At 30.6% G+C, this 23,576-nt stretch overlaps 2 protein-coding genes and 1 long non-coding RNA gene across 5 annotated transcripts in view; 1 reads left to right on the forward strand and 2 right to left on the reverse strand.

Moving 5' to 3' along the window:
* The window catches only part of LOC113522992 (1-acyl-sn-glycerol-3-phosphate acyltransferase alpha), a 33,511-nt gene extending 22,078 nt beyond the window's left edge, over positions 1-11,433 (reverse strand). Inside the window, exons 1-4 of one of the 3 annotated variants that reach the window (XM_026908852.3) lie at positions 11,093-11,433; positions 4,522-4,600; positions 3,468-3,589; positions 2,394-2,482 (exon numbers count right to left, since the gene is read on the reverse strand). In XM_026908852.3, coding sequence (XP_026764653.2) covers positions 2,394-2,482; positions 3,468-3,566 — 188 coding nt within the window. In that variant the 5' untranslated portion in view covers positions 3,567-3,589; positions 4,522-4,600; positions 11,093-11,433. The remainder of the gene's footprint in view (positions 1-2,393; positions 2,483-3,467; positions 3,590-4,521; positions 4,601-11,092) is intronic. The other 2 variants (XM_052897783.1, XM_026908850.3) reach the window with 2 other exon arrangements.
* LOC128201284 (uncharacterized) lies at positions 4,235-9,727 on the forward strand. Its single transcript, XR_008253153.1, has 3 exons — positions 4,235-4,400; positions 6,908-7,029; positions 7,954-9,727. It is a non-coding gene; the product is annotated as an uncharacterized LOC128201284 (long non-coding RNA).
* Positions 11,434-22,032: 10,599 nt separating the features above from the next.
* Positions 22,033-23,393, reverse strand: LOC113522609 (leucine-rich repeat-containing protein 57). Its single transcript, XM_026908353.3, has 2 exons — positions 23,181-23,393; positions 22,033-23,071 (listed from the first exon to the last, which is right to left on the reverse strand). Exon 2 carries the CDS (start codon positions 23,020-23,022, stop codon positions 22,306-22,308), a length of 717 nt encoding a protein of 238 aa, XP_026764154.2. The 5' UTR covers positions 23,023-23,071; positions 23,181-23,393; the 3' UTR covers positions 22,033-22,305.
* Between the last annotated feature and the right edge of the window lie 183 nt (positions 23,394-23,576).

Consider the following 23,576-nt stretch of genomic DNA (forward strand, 5'->3'; position numbering starts at 1 on the left):
TTTTCTTCAGACTTCCAGTTCTTTTTTTTTTTGTAAAATCTCCTAATCACGACGATCTATTATCACTGTCATAGTGTCATTTTTCATTATTATCATTTACTCCAATATTATTTCAAAATCTATTCAATAATAATTTATTTAATAAGCAAACATTTATATTAATGCGTGCGGTGCAGTTACTTTGCTAAATAAGATATAACCGTTAATTTGTGTCACTACACGTGCTAGTTTAATTATTTACTACATAAAACCATTTTCATTTATCATTTATTGTCGTCAATTGTACCTATATAAATATCCTTTACTTCTAACATCGTCGTGTCATTATCCCATAATAATACTCATAAGAAACGACAATCGTATACTTATTCACAAATTATTGTCATTATGGCCCATTTCTCGTAAATAACACCTAATGCTTTGTTATTTATTTATATATAGTACGCTCGGCACACAATTCTAACTTAACTGAATAGATTTAAAGATAGACTTTAATGTAAAACACAATGATTTAACACAAAATCTTAAAAGGCGGTGATAAGCGACGTAATTCTTAAAGTTTCATGCAGTCTTTTATTTAAGCAAATATTTTTCTTATTGACGTTCAATATTACTTAAATTTATACAAGGATTACTTATAAAATGTAGGAGAAAATTATAAAGGAAATTTCAAAAATTTCCACGAAAACAAGGTATAATCTAATATACAATCTAATATAACTAATATATAATCTATAATAGTTGGTAAATTTGGCTGACAGTTTTTATACTTTAAATCACTGTAAGTAATCTTGAATTAAAAATGAATTCTAATATGTCTGTATATTATATTATAACCATCAACGATTTGTAATATGTGACTGATTAATTTAATTAATGCTGTGCAAATTATTCTATGAATTAATGTTTTAGGGCAAAATTTAATAATAATCATGAGTATACATGCATACATACATATATATATCCAGGGTGAATGATTACTTCGCTATAATAAGATATTGTGTAGCGAATTTCTAGACTATATTCAGAATTCGAAGAATAAGATCCTCAGCACACTGTCCCAGTGTCTGAACAATCGCCATTCAAAAGTACTGGTTATTCGTGCACCGAGACAAAAATATTAAATAATGTTCTTTTATTTTTGTCTAATAACTGTGTTATACTATATTATTTTATTTTACTTTATATACATTTTCTACATATGTTAATTATTATATTTTATATGTTATCCGAGTATGCCTTAAACTTATATATATATATATATAATAATGCTACTGCATAAAATAACATTTCTCAAGTACTCTAGATGTTAATTAGTCATATTCAAGGTCCAATCATTATCTATTTATTATCTGGCAACATGTTGCACGAATGTTTATCATACTATTACTAATTAAATTGTCGCATATGAAGTATATAATTTAATATCTAATAATAAAATCACGTGAATCACACGATAAATATAGGATATTTTTATAATAAACTATAATAAGTTTTTATAAGTTTTATTATCTTTAAGACAAGTAAGACAAATGTCAAAAGGCATATTAAAACAAGAGAAACTGTTCATTAAAATACACATAAATTATAAAAAAAATTATACTGAGATCCGTATCGATAATTTTATTATGATTAAGTATGTACATAATTAATTAATTTATATATTGATATAATAATAATAAAGATTGCATTAACTGAAGTACATCTTTGTTATTTTCCAAAAATTCGATTAATTATTTTCAATATATACTACGCTTTTTGAAAGTCACACTTTCAATCCACATTCTACAATATACCGAAGTGCGCGCTTCTTCCCGCACTAAGCATAACTTCAGATTCACACAAATATACAGACATAACTTATATAATTTTATATAAACTTTCTATAATTGTGACAATCACAAATCATGGCATTTTTGTATGATGTATGTATCCGAGGTATGTCGCAAAAACTCTTGCGCCTACATACCTTGTTAAACAGTCCTACTGTTTCATATAAAAAGGTGCGTGACTTTCAAAGTATAGTGCACCTTCTTCGTAAATCATCGTAGAGTGTTATGAGCTATAATCTGGCCATGAATTGATTTGGTATTTGTGATCTTTGATGGACAATTGAGATAATACGTAAATTACCGAGCAAATAATTCACTGTCTTGCGGTTTATTTAAACATAAAATAAACCAACACACCACTGTCGTGCTCCAATTCAGATTTAAATCCAGAAGCGACAAAAAGCTTCTAGCACATATAACGCTCTTTACACACACATACACAAATACAAACGACCTTAGATTTATAATCTAAACACACAATATTTTTAAAATTCATTATTTGGAACTTTAAAAAAATAAAAACTATAGTTACTAAATAAATAAATAGTTTTAGGTACTTACAAAGCGTTCTTTGGATCAAACGGTCTTAAAAGCATCAAAGGAATTGGAAGAGTTGCAAATATCAGTGACAAAACCACGAACAGTGTGAACTAAAACAAATAAAAAGTAGTTAATTAATGATTTCATGCATTAATTAGAAGGTATTACCTATGCCTTCTAATTCACCTTGGGAATACAACGTAATAGGTGGTAATAGCACAAATTCTAGCAATTGTGTCTAATGTTTGAAAAAAAAATGTTAAAAAACTATCCAAAAACAAATATTTTGTTGACTGTCCTATTATCTACTGTACAGTAACAGTAGCTATATTATCAACCAGCTCTATTATCCGTTCATTTCAGTATTATAATATATATTCATAACGTCAACCAAATTAAATATATCTTATTATTATATAATACAATATATATATATATATATATATATATATATATATATATATATATATATATATATATATATATATATATATATATATATATATATAACATGATGACTATGAGGTCCATGAAACATCAACATATCCATCAACCTCTGAACCTAACTTGATAAGTAATAAAAGTATTATTATAAAAATAATTACCGTTATTTTTATATTCTGAGTGATTATATTTAAAGACAGAGATTTATTTTTCATTAATGAATTACGTGTTTGGGTCACAATTATAAATTGAAGCAACTGTTATATTATCTAGTTCCAGTGAAAAATCTTATATTAAATAATTATGAAATTATATGAAATGTAAGTAAACAAAATTTGCCTACGCAAGCCCTTTTCGTATTGATCAACATAATAAAGAGAACTATGCTATTCAACTATTCTGTAACACCTCTGTAAAAACTTAACCTCTTTATTCATAAAAACTAAAACCTCCTATAAATCTAAATTAACTATTACAGTCTCTATTTCAAACCAAGCACTTAGCACGAAAGAAAGAGACAAAACAAGTTCAACAGCTAAAGTAGGTTTATAAGACATTTGACATTTTATAAGACTTTTATAAGTTATACAAACCTCACTTTACAAAACTATTGAGAAACTTGAAATAAATACATTTGTCCTTTAGACTTACCTTTATGTGATATCTGGCGATAGAGCTGATTGTGAATAGTATGATAAGAAGTGCCATGACACATCCTAATACGACGTTGACTACATTAAATGCCGCCATGCTTGTACTGACTTCATATATACCTAGAAATAAAAATTATTATTTCATATAATTCGTATGGACTGTAATCTTTATAAACTATATATTATTACATACCATGCCTACACCATAAGAATATTATCCAGGATATTTATCTTAATATTATGACGCTAAGATACTTATATTTTGTCGGGAGTAGGTACTAGTTCTCTGTAATATCTTTTTAGCAAAAATTCTATAAAAATCCAAATTTAAACTTTATAAATAAAGACTTATACTTGTGTTGAAACCGAACTCCGCATATCATAAAATAAATGCCCGATATCCAAAGTTGCCTTATAAAACTTTAAACTAGACACAGTGACATTTTTATTCTGACATATTTCTCATACCTAACCGTCAAGACACTATGCTTAATCTATGTAAGTATGCATCGCTTTATTTTCTAAGTCTGTCAACGCACAAATTAAATAAAATGTGTCAAATAAGTTTACCTAATAAATGTCTCATATGTATGGTTACCGTATTAACCAGTGATCATAGATTAGATAATAGGGGAAAGGGGAACAAGACGAGGTTGGGATCAAGACGAGGTAGCGGCTTTATACGTTGAGACAACTGATCAATCAGAATCCTGCTAGCGTGTGATGATGCACCGCCATAATTCCAATCAGTTTGCGCAGTGACCGGCTAGCGACACTGCGTCATTCATTATATAATTGAAAAAAAAAAACTGAGTTTTGTCATATTCTTATTAATTTTTGTGTTTTGTCTGATACGTGTTTGTTGCTAAATAGCACCAGCACAATATACGTATGTATAGTTATTCATATGCGTTAACAATCACGCCAACAGGTGAGGACTTGTTTATTTTCATATTACGGCATTATTTTTTAATAATTGGTTAAAATTCGTGAGGATGAGGAAACGACATTTACGTGTGAAGTTTCTCAGTAACCATAAATTGACAGCTCACCAGCACAGCTGCGATGTACCCATCACCCCATTCATCTTATTACTCCATCTTGCCTCAGAGGTACTTCATCTTACCCTACCTAGGGGCAATTAATATTAATAAAATTAAAAAAAAAACTAGAAAAGAAGAACATACTTAATTTTATTAGACTTCAAACCTTAAGTACCCCGTCATGCCCCCTTTCCCCTACCTATGAAATATTATATAACCTGCGCCAGAGATACGTAGTTTCTTATAGATGCCGTCTTATTTATTTATTTTTTTATTTATTTAACACTTTATTGCACCAACATAACATGATTTGTTAAACAATTTTCAATACGTACAGTGTAGTAGTCTTAGTCAAATTACTAAATGATTACAGCTAAATTTCGACTTGTATATATATCAATTGATTTTTATCTTGATAAATATCAATTGATTTTTTCCTGTCTGTTTGTTCTGAACTAAAAATTTTGGAGATTAATGTTTACCCTAGCAACACGTAGCGAAAAATTACAATTCAGAATAATTTTGATTGTTTCCCAAAATGGCAACCTCATAAAAAAAATAATATTATTATAATAATAGGTACTTATTTTTTTTTAATTGTTCATTAAAAAAATATTTTCAAATAAACACTAAGTAATTCTTTTGTTACTTGTTAAAAGTTTTTTTAAATAATAAATGTAATAATAATTTGATACTTATTTTATTTTACAAATTCCTTTCACATTTTTAATCGTGTATTCTCCTTACAGAATGAAATTCGCTTCCTTTTCTTAGCGGGGATATGTATCTGCTATATATCGGATATATATAAAAAAAATCGGATTTTTTATATTTATTATAAAAATCGGTTTTCCTTGACTTGGGTACCTCCGTCCCATTCGAGTTTCCATCGTGAAACAGTTTTGTTTGCATGGCTGTGTTTCAGTTTGGAGGGTGGGATATGGCAATGAATTTACACAATAATCATAATAGCTTAGTCATCAGGAATAGCAACGCATGGGGGTATCATGGGCGAAACAGTTTACTGTCATGTCCGTGCTACAAGTCTATATGTGATGGTTATCACTTTACATCAGGTGGGCCGTCAGCTTGTTTGCCATTCTAAATTGCATAAAAAAAATATAGATTAAATGTCTCCATACAAATGTTTCACCAGAAACAGTTCACTTTTTTATGCATGTGTGCGTGAATAGAATTACCATATTTTAAATTTATTACTCAGTATATGGGAGAAATTGTATTGAAGAATTAAATTATTCGTAAGAATTTCGTAATCTTTTATTTTTAATAAAAAGTTACGAAATATAAATATTGGCCAGAGGAACATACAAATATTGGCTTCTGAAATTTCGGAAAAACATTTCATGGTAGTCCATGAAATGTTTTCCGAAATTTCAGAGCCAAACGAAACACAAATTTACTGTTAAAATTACATAATACAAGCCGTTTGGAAATATTAAAAATGTTAAAATATTGTTTCTTTGGACTTTTATGATAGAATGTATGACGAACGAAATGTTAAACTCCATTTATTGGTCCGATTTTGGTATAAACAAAAACACGAAATTGAGTCCGAAATTTCGGAATTTCATTTCATGGTAGACTCACTGTTCCCATAGACTTAATAATTAGTAATAGTAGTTAAATAAATAATGTACTACAAGCTTGTTCCTGACCTTTTGTTTTTTAATTAGTACACTATTAATTAAGTAGGATACATAAATAGCATCACGCTTTCACTGTATCTATCCATAATAAAAACAATTTATAAAATATAATATTTACATTACAATAATTTATCAACATATAAGATTATTAAGTCTTAATATAATTACATAATTAAGTATTATTTTATTATACACATTAAGTACCTAAAAACAATCCTTTAATATGGATTATAATGGTAACCTTCAACTATTACTTACCGAACCCGGAGCTTGCCAAGGGTTAATTAGTAGGTAGATAATGAAGACGCAAAAATAAACAAAACGATGATATCAGAAAGTAATTATGCAAAATATGATAGTGTAGAACAATAACAACAGTAATTATTTTCCATTCCCAGTGGTTTTTCTATCTTTCAATAAATTTTGGTAACATATTATCAATATAATTCATTAAATTAAATATAAAACAAGCAAATGTAATTTTAAAATATCTTTTATTTTCTATATCGCCCTATTGTTATTTAGTATTGGGTAATTATTACTTGTTATCATTATATACCTACGTTTTATATTAATGAATGTCACTTTTTGTAGTCCATCGCAGCTTATTAATTGTCAATCTGTCGTAGACTTTTTTTCTGAGACACTTCATGTTGTTTATTTAATCTAATTTATAATAACATTAAACAAACCAAAAAGTTCTTAAATAAGTCGAATTTTCTACTTAGGTACTCGAGCATAGGATGAAGATCATGTCATAACGGATGACAATGAAATAGTAACCCCGCCTGCATTATCCGAATATGCTGGCGAGGCACCCGTGGAGGACGATAGATGAGCATGAAAGCAGGTCAGTTATCCCATCGCAATATATACACCTGGAATTTAGCACGATGGTTTCCAGGGAGAACCACAGAGAAGGTAACCGGCCCGACTTTTAGTTTTGGGCTTATTTTTATAACACAAGGAGCAAACGAGAATACGGCTCAATTATGTAAACCTTTGCAATGTTTAATAAAGTAGGTAATCAATATGTTATTTCATAATTATATTAGAGATTTAAAAGTAATAATAAAATTGCTATTATAAAAAGTACGCCGTTAAATAACTTAAAAAAAATAATCATGAATATTAGACAAATAATAATACCTAATCAAATAATATAACAGTATGGAAAATTTATCATAAGTTATTGCGAAAAGTTGTGTTGTTTTAGCGTCTTTATATTTATATAATCTTTTTTCGAAGAAATAATAAATTCACTTTTTTTATTATTAATATTTTTCCATATTTAAATAGATGCTAGGCCTGTGACAATTGGAACATAGTTGGAACGACGTTTTTATTTGAAATAACCCTATTTGTAATATTGTAATTGTAAATATGGCTATTTCTCTTATATGCATATAATACGTATGTATCCTTTAGAAATGAATACATGTTTTTTAGATGTTGTTTATAATGCAGTTGCAGATTTATTGCATCAAAGAGATTTTGCATTAATCAGCTATGAAAAAAAAATATTTAAAATATTAGTAGAACAAAAAAGTAATTAAACATAGTTACTTGTTTTATGGTACATGTTTTTCGTAAAACTTGAAAATTTTATATTACGAAATAGCTAGACTTTTTATAGCAACTGCCAGCATCTGTATTTTAGATTGAAGCATATATAGACAATGGTACAATACTACGAATATTAATTTATGATTCTTTTTTTATAATTTTCAATGTGTTTTTAATTCGAAAAAGTAATATGTATTTCAATTTCCAGGTACCGTGGATAAAGGCCGCTGCGAACTCTTATTAAATAGTGATTAGCTGCTCTGTGGTAGATTAATTGCACCGATATTCTAAGTCGACAATATACCTATACACACAATACCTATACAGATCACAAATGAGAGTTTACTTAATAATAATAAAAGACACGGACATTGTTCTGTAATCTAATGATGTAACCTTGGCTCTCAATTTGCATTTACGGATTAGATTACAAATGACAGTTTGTAGGTACTTTACTTACCTAAAACTTAGGCTCAAGAGGAAAGGTATTGTTAATAATGTATAATAAATAAATCAGGTCAAACTCAACGCGGTTCCTCCTGGAAACCATCGTTGCTTAAATCTTGTTGAATTCGTCAGGATGGGCTAACTGACCTGCTTTCATCCAAACCTATCATCACTCATTAGTGCCCCGCCAGTGAATACCGATAAAATTAGCGGGCTTACCATTTCATTATCTTCCGTTGAAATAAACTTAGACTCACGTGATTTGACCTCAGAGCTTTAGTGTTCTCAATATATAATATTGCATCTAAATAAATGTATAACCATAAATTTATCTATAACTACATTATAATAAAATTGTAGCTAGGCGATGTTTGTACATAGGGATTCTTAAAAAAAATATCCCGATCGATATTGTACGCGAAACTACATTCGTAACCAATAAAATGAAACGTACAAAATTACCTTATTTATTCTAGATTGTTAAAATCATAGAAATGTAAAGCATAATGTAATGAGTTTACATTATGTTTATAATAACATGATAAATGTTATTATAACTATCTAGGCAATATGCAACAAAATAATGTGACCACAAGGCGTGCCACGGACGGGTCCGAAGTACAATAATTTGTTATTACGAGTACTTACTGACATTTATTTATATTGTGAAAAAGATAAGTAAAGATAATACTTAATAATAACAAGAGTGACTCAAGACACTGTGTTTGGCCATAGTTTAGATGGACGAAGAGACTGATCTCTAACTCTCATCTGAGAGGGATAACTCAATGACTAAGAAATGACGTCCACACAGTTAATGTGACGAGGATTCGTTATTTCCACGTGATACGTAAGATTATATAATTTTGTACGTAACTCTCTCGGATAGATAGCTACTGTTATTTGTTGACGTTTTTTCTGTAGTTTCGATATTAAATCACATTGCACGCATCATACTTATTAATAATTAACCGAAAGAAAAAGAAAAAAATATTGAGTTTGTCCTATAATTAGAAATTATTTGTGTTGTTTGTATTGTCATATTTTCCAAAGAAAAGAAACTAAAAAAACAACGTACATATCACAACAAGCGTAATGTCATTAAGGTCAATATTATTATAAAAAATTAGCCCAACCAAAACACATAAATGTATTTTGATATATATGTATTAATAAAAAAAAAAAAAATAAGTAACTCATTGTTACAATAACTTATAGAGAAAAATATGAAAGATGAAATAAATATAATACCTTAAAATAATGACGGAAGCTTATTAATGGATAACTGACATTCTCGCCAGTTTTTACATTGCCATATTGTTGAATACGAAAGTGCATGGATAACAACAACTCTAAATATAAAACAATGTTTTGTATGAAAATATTTTACTGTTTCATTAAAGTACAACTCAATAACACTCATCAATAAAATTCTGTAAAGTACTCGATAGAAGAATCTTAATAATAATATATTTAGAACCAATACCAATACGATCGCATCAAATTTTTAAAATATTATATTATAATTTTTAGAACTACTAACACTAATTAGCAAATATTATGTAGATTAGAAAATAATAAAAATATATCAATCTTGTTGTTGTCATTTGCGTGTTTTTTTTTAAAGATCCCAACCGCGTCATCAAAATATTTATCAACCTAACGTCAAATAGTAATAACTAGGTATACATAACAATCTGCCACATTGTTCAATGTCAAATGTAACTTTTAATCAATAATATATAAGTATTAGTAGGACCTAATGTCATTTAAATATTCCTAATTTTCTTATACTGGAGTGAAAAAGAATATTAATAATAAGGATTTAACAGCCCTATTGCTAAAAATATATTTTTAGTTTTTATTACGACCTAACAGGTCGACCTCCACGCGGTTCCCCTAGACATTATTGTTAATCATTTTTCTGTAGGCTCACATAAACCCTATTTTCGTCTATTAGTTATACAATTATCTACTATTTTAATAAAACTATAGAATTATTACTAAAATATTAATTTATTGTGAAATTCAATCATATCTGGATGCTCCGATTATAACATTCAGTTGAGAAACTTAAAAGAAACGTTTTTTATTAATGACTAAATAAATACCTTCTCAGTAGTTTTTAGGATGTTTTAAGTGCATGCGCATGGGCTAAATTTCTTTAGCTTGTAAATCATTATCAACATTGTTAATGGTCATCAAATTACATACAGTAGTGTGGGATATATCAATATTTCTATTATAAATAACAACGTCTGCCTAGAAATACTATTATTACAGTTTTTAGTGAAAATGTCCGAGAACCATCGATGGTCGGCGAACCGGCACATTGACCTTATTCTACTATTCTCACCAAAACTGGTCGTCAAATATATAACAATATTACCAATAGTTAACATATCACACATATTCCAATACAAAAAAAAAGTCAAAGCTAAATTTTAACGAAAATAAACTTCCAAAACTAACCATATTGATGATGTTTGTTTCGTAATGCTCACTTTCTAAACAAATAACATGATATGTAGGTAGGGTAGGTAGACTCAACTTTCACTTTCCAAAAGATTCCAATACCTCCATTCTATATTTTTTTATATTAGTAATACCTAATAAAAGTCCCATGTCAAAATATTTGTTCAAGTTAATTTCCGAAATCGCTTAAATGATATTTAGTGAAATTTTGTAATTGTATATTTTGTTTCAACTTGAGAGATAAGAGTAGGTTATACTTAATCCTAATTTGATAAAAAACAGATTCGGTAGATGACAGTAGAAGATGAAACAACGTTTACCGGCTTCAGCTAGTAAATATATGATAACTACATAATAAATTAAGTCATACAGCTGTGTAATAATGTAAAATACAAATATTACATTATTTAATACTAGATACTAACCTTTTTGAAACAAGTATTAAAATAATATATATCACACACTTCTTGTACCACAAAAACAATAGGCTTGTCCCCTTACTTAAAGTACTATTACTGCTACAATTAAAATAGGCCCCGTTTATCACATTCGTTAATTATTAAATATGGCGCGATATATTTACAGGACATACTAGAACAAGATGCGCTAACTAAAATCGTAAGCTTCACGCGATCACAATCTGCGTAGGTATGAAACTCTCACGACACCGAATCATTTGTTCCGCAGTTGACCACGCTCGTCCGCGGCCGACATTTAAATGCGATCAACACCAACTCACAGCCGACTCATAAGCTAAACCACCGAGTACGCGACGACAGATAACGCGAAGCAACATTATAGAATTAAACATACATGTATTCATTATCAGCGGATATGCTTAGGAACGCCGGATCCATAAAACATGTAGATACGTTAAAAACGTACTCTACTCATGTATTGTCCTGCGATGTTTTAATTGTACCTATCGATAATCGCTGAATAAAATTCTATCGATAATTAATGTCCAAAACATCTTTGTAAGGTATTTATTATTCATTGATTACCGAGTAACTAGCGGAACTTTGTATAATGTACTTTTTTTAACAGGTGAGAATTGAATAGTATATCCTGCCTGCACGAGTAATACAATACTCTGCCTGCAGTATCGGTATACGCTAGCGGGGCACTAGTGACAGATTATAGGTAAAAATGAATGAAGGCCAGTTAGCTAATCGTAACGAATTTCAAAAGAATTTAACCACAATGGTTTCCAGGGGACACCGCGTGGAAATCGACCTGATAAGGTATACTAGTAAGGGCACTATGAGACACCATCACTAACAATCTCCTTCCAGCTTCTCAAGATATTGTTCACCATTGCGGTAACCTCCTGGAGAATTCATCACATAAGGCCAACTGACCTGAGTTTATTCTCATCTATCATTATTCACTGATATTCCACCACTGTACACCAAAAACGTAGGCATGGTGGACATATCATTCCATTAAAAAATCCTATTAAAAAAATATATTAACGACACTGCCACCTACCTGTATCAATATAAGAGGAAGGGATTATTAATAATGCGGACTACCAGTCCCATTCCTAGCAATATATTGTCAGGTCGACCTCCACGTGGTCCCCCCTGAAAACCATCGTGCGGAATTCGAGGTGTATTCATCACAACGAGCTAACTGATCTGCTTTCATTCTCACCTATCATCTCTTACTGGTGACATTTCATTATCATGTACTAAAAAAAACCTATATCAACATAAATAAGATTATTTAATTAAGTACAGTTTTTTACAAATTGATTTTAGTTTCTTGTTTACATCCTGCTTAATTTTAGATGAGGCTGCTTTTGAATGACACAGTTTTTAAAAATATTATTCTCTTTAGTGCGCAATAAAGAATTTTATTATCAGTATTATCTTGCACGTGCATAGTTTGCGGATTTCTTAAAATTTCAATGTGTATAATAAAATCCCTAGCATGATCCACTAACGCCAAGCACGTTCGACTTCTAAATATACATACCTAAATTGTTTAGTGAGGAAATAGACTTAAACCTTTCTTTTTTATGAGTAACTAGCTTTTATCTGCGACTTGTATACATTCAAGTCGCATGGTTTTTGTATGTAGGTAACCACTTCTGTATGACGTATCGAGATAAAATATATACCGGATTTCCAATCGGACATTAAAAAATACAATTATGAAAATCGCATAGAATTTGATGCAGTAGTTTTTTCCTGATGAGAGAACAAGCAGAGATCAGAAATAAAAAAAAATGTTTTAAATTTCTGTTGCTCTTATTAAGATTCCTCATATAAATTTTTCTTAAATAATGTTCAATGCTCAAACATCACCTAATTACAATTTTATTATATTAGTAATATCGCAAGATAATGGAATGATGACCTCGCCTGCGCTATTTGTATACATTAGCGGGGTGGCGGTGAGTGATGATAAATGAAAATGACGTCAAATCAGTTACACGATCGAGACGAATTTAGCAGGAACCACAATAGTTTCCAAAGGAAAACTGCGAGGATCTAACTGATAGGGAATAGCTTCCTTTTTTCAATAGTATAAAATAGGACCTAATAAAACCAATAGACTTACGGGATAAAAATTATATTATAATGAAAATGAACTACATTTCTATTATCTAAGTGACATATCAACACACAACGTAACAATAACAAAGTAAGCTACAAAAATATTACATATACACTTGCTACTTGTGAATGATGTAGGTATACCTACCAGATGTCGTAAAAGTGCAATGGCACTTTCACAACGTATAAAATATTTTATTCTTAGTGTTTAGGCGTAGATTACTTAATTTAACTAAGATAAAAATACTAATTATGCCAAAAGCTGCACTGGGTCCTAATTCGTCTATTCCTTCCAAAACCAAAAAGCATTATTAATAGATAGATAATTTATTTGCATTACTTACAGCACACAAATAACAACAGACATACTAATAACATTCCAAGACTAATAACCGAGTCACAATGCCACTATCAATACAATTGAGAGTCGCCCTGAAGATCATGACCAAAGAAAGCGTCGAGCTCTAAAAGGGTCAAATATCTAATAGAGACATTTCAACATTTAACATCTTAACCTTGTTTCTTTTCCTCGTCAAAAAGGCGTCAGGCATTTACTTTGTCGTTGTCAGAAGGGGCACTGTCAAGGACTTACCAAATAAACTAAGGCTAGCCTCGTGCACCTGGTTTTTGTTTTACTATTGTTAAATAATTATAAATTAGACACCCTACGCCCTACTAAATAGGTATATGTCACAAATACATTCTACATTGCCTTTATATGGACTTTACGATAATATCTCATTATAACAAAGTTCGCATAGTTTATAATTATATAAAGTTATAGTACATAAGAATCATAATTGTATAATTCATTGATTTCCTATTATACGATTTTATCATCAGGATGCATTATTTATAGGATAAGCATAGGTATGGAAGTATCTATAAGGGGGGGGGGGGGGCAGAGGAGGTATTGTGCTTTAACTTTTGAAAAACAAGCGCCACGATCATGAGCCTATGCTCAATCACGGTTAGAGCATGCCCAATTTCCCACCCCAGGATGTGAGCGAAGCAAAAAACATGTCTGAGAATACATATGTATCTTTTGAAGTAGTCAACATCCGTCTTTTTGTTTTTTTTTTTTTTTTTGCTTTTATTTTTATTTTTCATCCTATTATCTCTTTTAGTGTGTATTATGTGTATGTTTGTATTGTAATTTGTGTGCTGTAAGTAATGTAAATAAAATATAAGTCTCTATATAACTCTTACTCACAATATTTATAATATTGTGAGTAAGAGTGAACTTACCTCTGACAGAAATCTCTGCCAACCAACCCAATACATACTGTACTGGATTAGCTATAGGAGATATATATACCTGGATACATTGTTTCCAAATTAATACTTTTCGACTTCTCAGTCAAAATATATTGTACAATCTACTCAAATCTTTAAAAACTCTGTTCCTTGTATTCTATACTTCAGGATCTATCTGGTTGTTTTTTTAATGGGTGAAAATGGAATGGTGACTCTCCCTGCGTTGTCGATATACACTGGTGGTACACCAAGAAGAGAATTAATGCAAATAAGTTGGCCCACCATAGCGAACTCGATAAGAATTAATCACTATGGTTTCCAAGGGGAACCACGTGGAGATCGACCTGACAGAGTAGATATACTGCTAGCAATGGGACTTTTAGATCTCATTACTAGTAATCTCTTTCCCCTCTATCTGGTAGTTGTACCTAGTATGCTAATGGTAACCTACAGTCTTCGAATTCTGATTGATATGTATATGTTAATCTTATATTTTACCAGTAAATCTTAGGATTTACCAACGTGTGGTACTAAATGCAAGAATTTTAAAAAAAATTTAGAGCATTCATCAAACCAAACCCAACCTAACCTACCTTTCGGATCACAAGTACGAGCTCCACGCACTAAACATGTCCTAATTCAATGTCTATTTTTTGGACATTTACCACGTTGATTTACCGTAATTTGGCTTTTTACAGTAAAAAACATAATATTTAGACATGTTTAGCATAGTATAAGAATGTTATGTGTAGAGTATAAAAAAAAATATTATAAATGAACCAGAAGCATTAAATACCCACGTAATAAGTGCTAAAAATATTGTTACGGCTTCGATCAAACCCTACCAAGAACACATAAGCTGCTCAAAAGTGGAATAAACCAGATCAAATATCAGCATAGAAGTACGAAAAAAAAAGTTTAAAACTCTGGATAATGAAGGACGCCTCCTTCGCACTATTGGTGAATACTAGAATTGGACAGTAAATCTTGGAAAGAAAACGCAGTACTACAAATAAAAAAGAAAACAAACAGATGTTAGTTGAATTCACACGCTGAGGGTACCATACAAAAATATATAACCGTAAAGCAGTTGTGTTTGCATGGCTGTGTTTCGGTTTCAAGGGTGGGATATGGCGTGAATTTACTGGGGACGGAGGAATAACACCTGAGTCCTCAGGAATGGCAACGCATGGGGGATATCATGAGCGAAACAGTATACTCTGTTATGTCCATGGTACTGCTCGTCTATAGGCGACGATTACCACTTTCCATCAGGTGGACCGTCAGCTTATTTGCCATTCTAAATTGTATAAAAAAAAATATAACCATGACATAATATGACCTTCATTGCATTTCTCATACATAATAGTCACCTAATAGTTATTATTGATATTACAATTCGTTATTTCTTATTTTAGACCATAATTGTAGTTTAAAACTGGACCGCATAGCTAGGTTTATTTTTGATGGTTTTTTGATAATTTTCAAAGACATTGATGATTAGTAACATCATTTTATTTTTTGGAATAGAATGTTTTTTTTTTCACATAGATTATGAGACAGAAAGTGAAACCCGTAACGGAATCTGACTAAAGATCCGTTATAATCTTATTTTAGCTGCAATATTAGATATAGTACCTGCCTATACAAGTGCCTCCACAAATCGATTGGTGTTGACTGTTGATATCTTATCTCTTACCTACCCAGTTTAGTGCAGTTACTTCTTATCTATAGACTCATCCGATTACTAAAGATTAAAGAACGGAACTATTTAGCATAGTAAATTGAAAATCAACATGTATGGTATTAGTAGGCTTGTATATACAAAGTCCACTGCATATCTAACTATTTTATATGTATTTATATCGCCATTGTGTTTGATTGGTTTCAGTCTTTGTATCGACCCACGGAAAATGTTATACCTACTACGCATTTTTTTAATAGATAAGGCATCCGTGAGTGATGATAAATGAGAATGAAAAAACAGGTTAGTTAGCCCATTCTAAATGGACATCTCCATTTAGAATGCAGCACGATGGTTTACAGGGGGGACGACGTGGAGATCAACCTGACAGGTTATATTGCTAGCAATGGGACAGTTCACATTACTAACAGTCCTCCCCCTATCCTTACTACGCATTGGCGTATTTGAAGGGGAAGCCAGTTTTTGTACTCTAGAATTTTAATATATGCATAATGTGCCTTTTTTACGTATGGGCCAGAGAATCATAGGCACTAATCTTAAATACAACAACGGTCTATGGTGTAAAGTGTGAGATCCTGCACTGGATTACCCAAATTAAATTATTTTCTCTCCAACTACACTAGGTTGGCTTGAAGAGATCTCTTTCAGAGATAAGTCCTCTCTTGCTAACAAGTTGTTAAACTAATCTAACAAGAGAGATTTTGAATTCAAAGCTTCGCAAAACACAATATCTTACACATTACTAATGTATACTTAAACATAAGACAAAACGAGCGAGGAACAAAAGGAAAATAGTGAATATGAAACCCGCTTATTACAAAAACAATTTCAACATCACTATAATAATGAGAACATACAGACTCTCAAGTCTTTATCCTCAGCTATGAATTATCCTCAGATTATAAGGTACTTTATAGGTAGGTAGTCATGTTTTTATCCATAAAAAGAATGCACTGTATATTCGAAGAAATTAGATTCTGGTCTAATGGCCGTATTACTAATATTGTCTACTATCTTGATTAATTCCAGGAATTCATCAAGATGGGCTTTAAATTATCTCAATCCTTATATAAAATAATTGTAAGATTTTTTTCTTGGTTCCTTTATTTTATTTTATTTCGATCGTATTTCGTTACGATTACGATAATCGAGCAGATTCATAACACCTGACTCTATCCTCACGTACCTATCACTAATTGGTACCTCACCAAAGGACATCGATAATAGCGCAAGCAGGGTAACATTTTCTTCAATAAAAAAAAACTGTATATATGGTACATTGCACATATGGCAATGGTACATTTCCTATATGGGCCAACCATCATATTTCATCAAAGTGTACCATTACTTGTTATTTAAAACAAATATCAATTTCTTTTTATTTAAAATCAAGTATTCTATGATATTATGTCATAAGATAAAGAAACAATAATATTTTTATAGTGAAATACTATAAAGTACCAAAAAGCAGTAATGTAATATTCGTATTAAAATCTTAACACGACGCCGACGACGTGTGGAATCAGCTATATATGGTCTACGCCACAAGCGTACGAAAACTACCTACGAAGAAGCGCTGTTGAACGCACGGCGTAAATATCCCGCATCACATGGAGCACAGTACGTCGTAAATTTTTAAATACATTACGCGTAATGAAAACTAAGAATCGTTAAATATATGTCTGTGGTGCATTTCCGGTGGGAAAATAATCTGCCATCTGATTCAGATCATTCATCTGAATCAGCTGTTTTCGTTTTAGACATCCTGTCCCTTCCACCCTGTATCCACCTGTTCTCTCCCCCTATCTCCGAAGTTTCTTAAGCGAAAAATCCGAAATAATTATAATTTAGAAAAGTACTACCTTTTACTCTTTCGGGCTCTTTAGGCGGCTTCGTTCGCCTAAATATTTGTTTAACAATTCTTGGTGTTGATAGAGGTAATAATTACAAAAAAAAAAAAAACGTAAACGATATAAAAAGTAATACAATTACAATATAATTAACATAGAACTAAACACAGATAACAATTTATGCAAAGTATATAATGTAATATATAATTATATTTTACTCAGTAAAATAAGTGAAAAATAGAATGAGGCGTAATGTAAGATAACAAATCTGAAAGTAATAAAAAACACTCACTTAAACAAAAACAAAAAAATGGAATGCAATTACAATATTATTAACATATAAATAGAGCTAAACACATGACAACAAATCATTCAATCAGAATTTTAAGTTCCTTTTGTAATATTATTAGTTGATAATATAAACCCGTGTTGTAAAAGTTGCTCAGCGCCATCTATCGAATTGTTATAGTACTAAACATAAAAAATTGCATAATAGTTTTTGATTTCACTGTTTAATACAAACTTGTTACGACAATTTTGTCAATTAATCCTTAACGGGATAAAAGAACAGAGCTGAATGTAATTTAAGTACGATTTTTCCATATAAATTTTGCTACCTCCATTTTGTTAAGTATAATTATATTCTATCTAGCCTACACAGTTATTATTCTATGAATAGATTTAAAATTGGTCTTTGGTTGTGAAATAATAATTGCTGCGGCATTTTTGTATTGAAAATATAAACAAAAAACTGGATTGAAAACTAAAGTTTTTCATTGCAAGGTGCAAGTGCTCATGCTTCTTTTAAAAATAATATGTTAATGCATTTCACCCCTTTTAAGGAGTAGTTTAAAAAAAGAAATATGTATACTTTATTTATGAATTATAAACAATATTTCTGTAAAATTTGAAGCAATTCTGATGACGCATTAGGTTTATACAAAAACTACCCTTTCCTCACCCCACCCCCTATAAGTTTTTCGCAAGTTATAGGCTAAGTGTCCAGAGTCACGTCTATCTCTACACCAAAATTCTACATAGTCGATTCAACGATTTAGACGTGAAACCGTAACAAACAAACTCACTTTCACATTTATGAGTTAGAATATTTCAGTAAAAATATAACGATATTTCGAATTTTTAAATTTTCGAGAAATCATAAAATAAACCTTCAAAAATAAACTTAGTTATGCGGTTTTTGACAATTATTGCCCAAAATAAAGTTGCCCCTGACCGGTTTTTTTAGATCAACATTTTACTAAGGGTCCAATATAGTTATGCTATTAAATAAAATAAAAATTACAGATGTGTAATTTATGAGAATATTAATATATTGTAGTTACAATATTTATATATTAGCCCAATAGAAAATACATTAAATATTGGTTATCTAATATAAAATATTGCAATTAATATAGATGTCCATTTAGTATGTATGATGCCAAAATGAGTGATAGCCTTTTTTCCACAATCAGTATTCAGACAAACCCAATATATGGATATTAAAGCATTACCAATATTATTCATACCTAATAAAAATATTGATGATGAGAGTTGTCTTACAATTTGTTCAAGAGATGATAATGAACTTGAAATATAATTTATTATTTTAATATAATAGTAAGTAAAACAAACACGATTAATTACCTTTTTTCTATTCCAATCCCTGACTATTCGCCTTTTTTCTTTACTCCAGTTGCGGACTGTGATGTTGAGAAGAGCCTGCTAGCTATTACTTCTAATGCTGTGGGGTCAGATGACATAAGTCGTACTATGATCCTTCCCATTCTTGACATTGTCCTTCCCATTATTACATTGGTTTTCAATAATTCCTTGTCCTCGGGAGTTTTCCCTTCTGTCTGGAAAAACGCACATATACTTCCTCTCCCTAAAAAACCCAATCCAACATCTTTTTCAGACTTCCGTCCAATTTCCATTCTTCCATTTCTTTCTAAAGCTCTCGAGCGACTTGTCCATCAACAACTAAATGAATTCCTATCCAAGAATGATCTTTTTAATCCCCTCCAATCAGGTTTCCGTGCCGGTCATAGTACGACTACTGCTCTTGTCAAAATCACCGACGATATCCGTCATGGTATGGAAAACTCACAACTTACGGTTTTAACATTGTTAGACCTAAGTAATGCTTTTAATACTGTCGATTTTGATATATTATTAGGAAGATTGCGTTCTCTCAACATATCTCCAGCCGTAATCGAGTGGTTTCAAAGTTACCTGAATGGGCGCCAGCAACGCATTCGTACTGAAGATGGCTCTTCATCATGGTGTCGCACGCTAGCTGGTGTACCTCAGGGTGGCGTCTTATCTCCTTTACTTTTTTCGTTATTTATTAACACCATCACTATTCAACTTCGCTCTTCCTACCACCTTTATGCAGATGATCTTCAAATTTACTCACACGCTCCATTTCATGAGTTAGACTCTGCGATATATTCAATAAACAAAGATCTGGCACACATTTCGAGCTGGTGTAAATCATTTGGATTAACTGTAAACCCTAATAAAACGCAGGCTATTATTATCAGGAGCCCCAACTATATTTCAAGAATTTGCTGGGAAAATCTGCCTAACATAATGTTCGACGGGATATCTGTGGACTATAAAGATTTTGTAAAGGATCTCGGAATATATCTTGACAGAACGCTATCCTGGAGCACCCAAATAACAGAGATTAGTAGGAGGGTCTTTGCGATTGTGGGCTCACTCAGAAGATTACGTAATTTTTTACCTATGGCCACTAGAGTTGCGCTTGCTCACTCCCTTGTCCTTCCCGTCCTTGACTATGCTGATACCTGCTACATTGATCTCACCGAAGACCAACTTAATAAACTTGAGCGTCTCCAAAACCTGTGTATTAGATTTATATTTGGACTTCGTAAATACGACCACATCTCTAATTTTCGCACTCAGCTCAAGTGGCTCCCAATACGTCGACGCCGAGATTGGCATATATTATCTCTTCTTTATTCCAATCTATTCAATCCTCTTACACCTCACTATCTTAAAGAGCGATTTATATTTCTCGGTGAAGTTCAGAGTCACGCTTCGCGTACCTCAAATAGTCTCCGTTTAAAAACCCCAGCACATACCTCCGTGTACTACACCAAATCCTTTTCCGTTCAGGCAGTGCGCCTATGGAACATTTTCTTTCACTGTAGTTACTCTTTTCCACTCCTTTGTAATTTTTGGACTAGATTTGTCATATTTCCTTGTGTGTGCTATGTATGTATTTATATGTGTATGTTTATGTATTTTGTATGTATGTTATATGTGATTATGTATGTATATATATATGTATGTGTATGTGTATGTATGTATGTATATATATTGTTATAGTAAGTAGTGTAATAAATTATATGTATTTGATATTTTTGTGCATTACATGTTTTTGTATTTTGTGCACGAAAATTGTTGATTCACTCTTGCGCCACCTGCCCTTTTCTATCTGTTCTCCCTTAACTAAAGGTTGTCTGTAAGAGATTGCCCTAGCGATAAGACCGCCTTTTGTACCTTTATGTGTATATTTCAATCTGTATTTATGTTACTGTATTTCATTTGAATTATTCACTTGTCATTGTATATTTTTATTTATGGTGCAATAAAGAGTTAAATAAATAAATAAATAAATAAGTAGAAAAATATTGTTTTTGTCACAATTTAAATAAATAATACTTATCTATTTAATTTTATATATAGATCAATTTGGAATTTAAAATTCGGTAAAATAATATACATATGATTTTATTTTTTATAGTTGTAGCTTTCATTATATAATTGAAATAGGATTAATTTTTTAGTCTGCCTCAGGAGTCAAACTATAAAAACAAACCATACTTCACACATACCATACACACTACATTTTTTATCATCTTCTACAACTTTTCGAGATGGGGTGGTAAAATATATAACCATAACATAAGATACAGACTAGATCCACTATTGTTAGGGTAAAAATATGAATTATGAACTTTTGAAATTACCCATAATTATATTTTGTAAAATGCTTTTACCTGACATTAAATCTGTAAACATGAAGTGACATATATTAATATGAACTTATAAATCCACATCTAAAACAATTGATACTACAAATTCATAACAATAATTACAGGTTGTTACAATTTAATAATATACTAGAAAAGAATAACAATAAAACAGTAACTTTAAATATTATTTTCATGAAAAAAATTAACTTTTTATAATATTAATCTATTTGAAAATTTTATGCTAAGAGTGTACAATCAAAACATCTTCTTCTTCATTGCAGTGTATCTCTCTGTGTACTCATTGTATCCTTCAACAGATGCCAGTTGTTTTGCCTCAAATAAGTTTCCATCTAAATTTATTGTATGTATTTTGGAATCTCTCAATAAACTTGGTTGTATTGCATCTAAACTCAAACAATTCTCTTCTAATCTCAATATTTTCAGTCTCGGTGCTTGATGCAAATCCTCACTAATTATTGAAATTTCATTTTGGCTTAAATTTAATTCCATTGCATGAAATTCTGACATTCCTTCAGGGATTTTTGTAATTTTGTTATTTGATAACTCAACCACCTCTAAGTTATTGAGCCTCAATAGTTGAGTAGGAAACTCCTTAAACTTATTATTGTTTAAATAAACATGTTTCAGATTAATTAAATTTGCAAATGACTGTGGCAATGATGACACAAAATTGTTAGAGATATTAAATAACTCAAGTTTCTTTAAATTACCCAGTGAATTTGGTAGTACATCCAATCTATTTGCTTCTAAATTTAATTGTTTGAGTTGCTTGAATTTGCTAATTTCTTCTGACAAAAACGCTAATTTATTCTTCGACAGATCTAGGTTTCTCAGCATATCGCATAAATTTAACGCTTCTATTGGTACTTCCTTTAATTTATAGTCGGTCAATTGAAGAACACCAGTCTTCGAGGCAGTTTCATAGTGCTGTTTTTGACTTGAGTTGCCCATTTTTTAAACACAATTCATATGTTCGAATAAGTGTTTAAAATAGAAGAACCTAAAACACCACTATAAACTTAGATAATGTATTCATTTACAATGGATATTATATTAACAAAAAAGTAATTTTGTTGAATACTCATAAAACACTCAATAAATTCACATACACATTCAATTTACTAAGCTATAAGTGGTGAAACTATGGCTGTATATATTAGCTGAGCAAAAAGTAGGTATACAATTTCTTGCGCATTAAACGAATGGGATAATTAAATGAAAATCAAATAATTACTAAGTACTTTAAAAAACCGAACAGTAGAATTATTATGTGTAAAGTAGGTATACGAATTATAGAAAACAAATACCACAGATTAAAGAGATAATACAAATGTTCACAGAATAAATAATCACTTTTTTTAAATATCTTTACGGCTTTGGATAATTTCGTACAGCCCTAAATGATCACTACATTTTTACAGCTTAAATAAAAAAAGTATCAATTTATAGGAATATGGATGTTTTCTAGAAAAGTATCAATATTTATGATCGATATTTTTAATTTC

The sequence above is a fragment of the Galleria mellonella genome, unplaced genomic scaffold (genome assembly GCF_026898425.1).
Source record: "Galleria mellonella isolate WM207_F2 unplaced genomic scaffold, CSIRO_AGI_GalMel_v1 utg38, whole genome shotgun sequence".
Lineage (NCBI taxonomy): Eukaryota > Metazoa > Arthropoda > Insecta > Lepidoptera > Pyralidae > Galleria > Galleria mellonella.

Bases quoted from the DNA above. Each gene is read 5' to 3' on its own strand.
- LOC113522609 (XM_026908353.3), bottom strand. From the start codon at position 23,022: ATGGGCAACTCAAGTCAAAAACAGCACTATGAAACTGCCTCGAAGACT.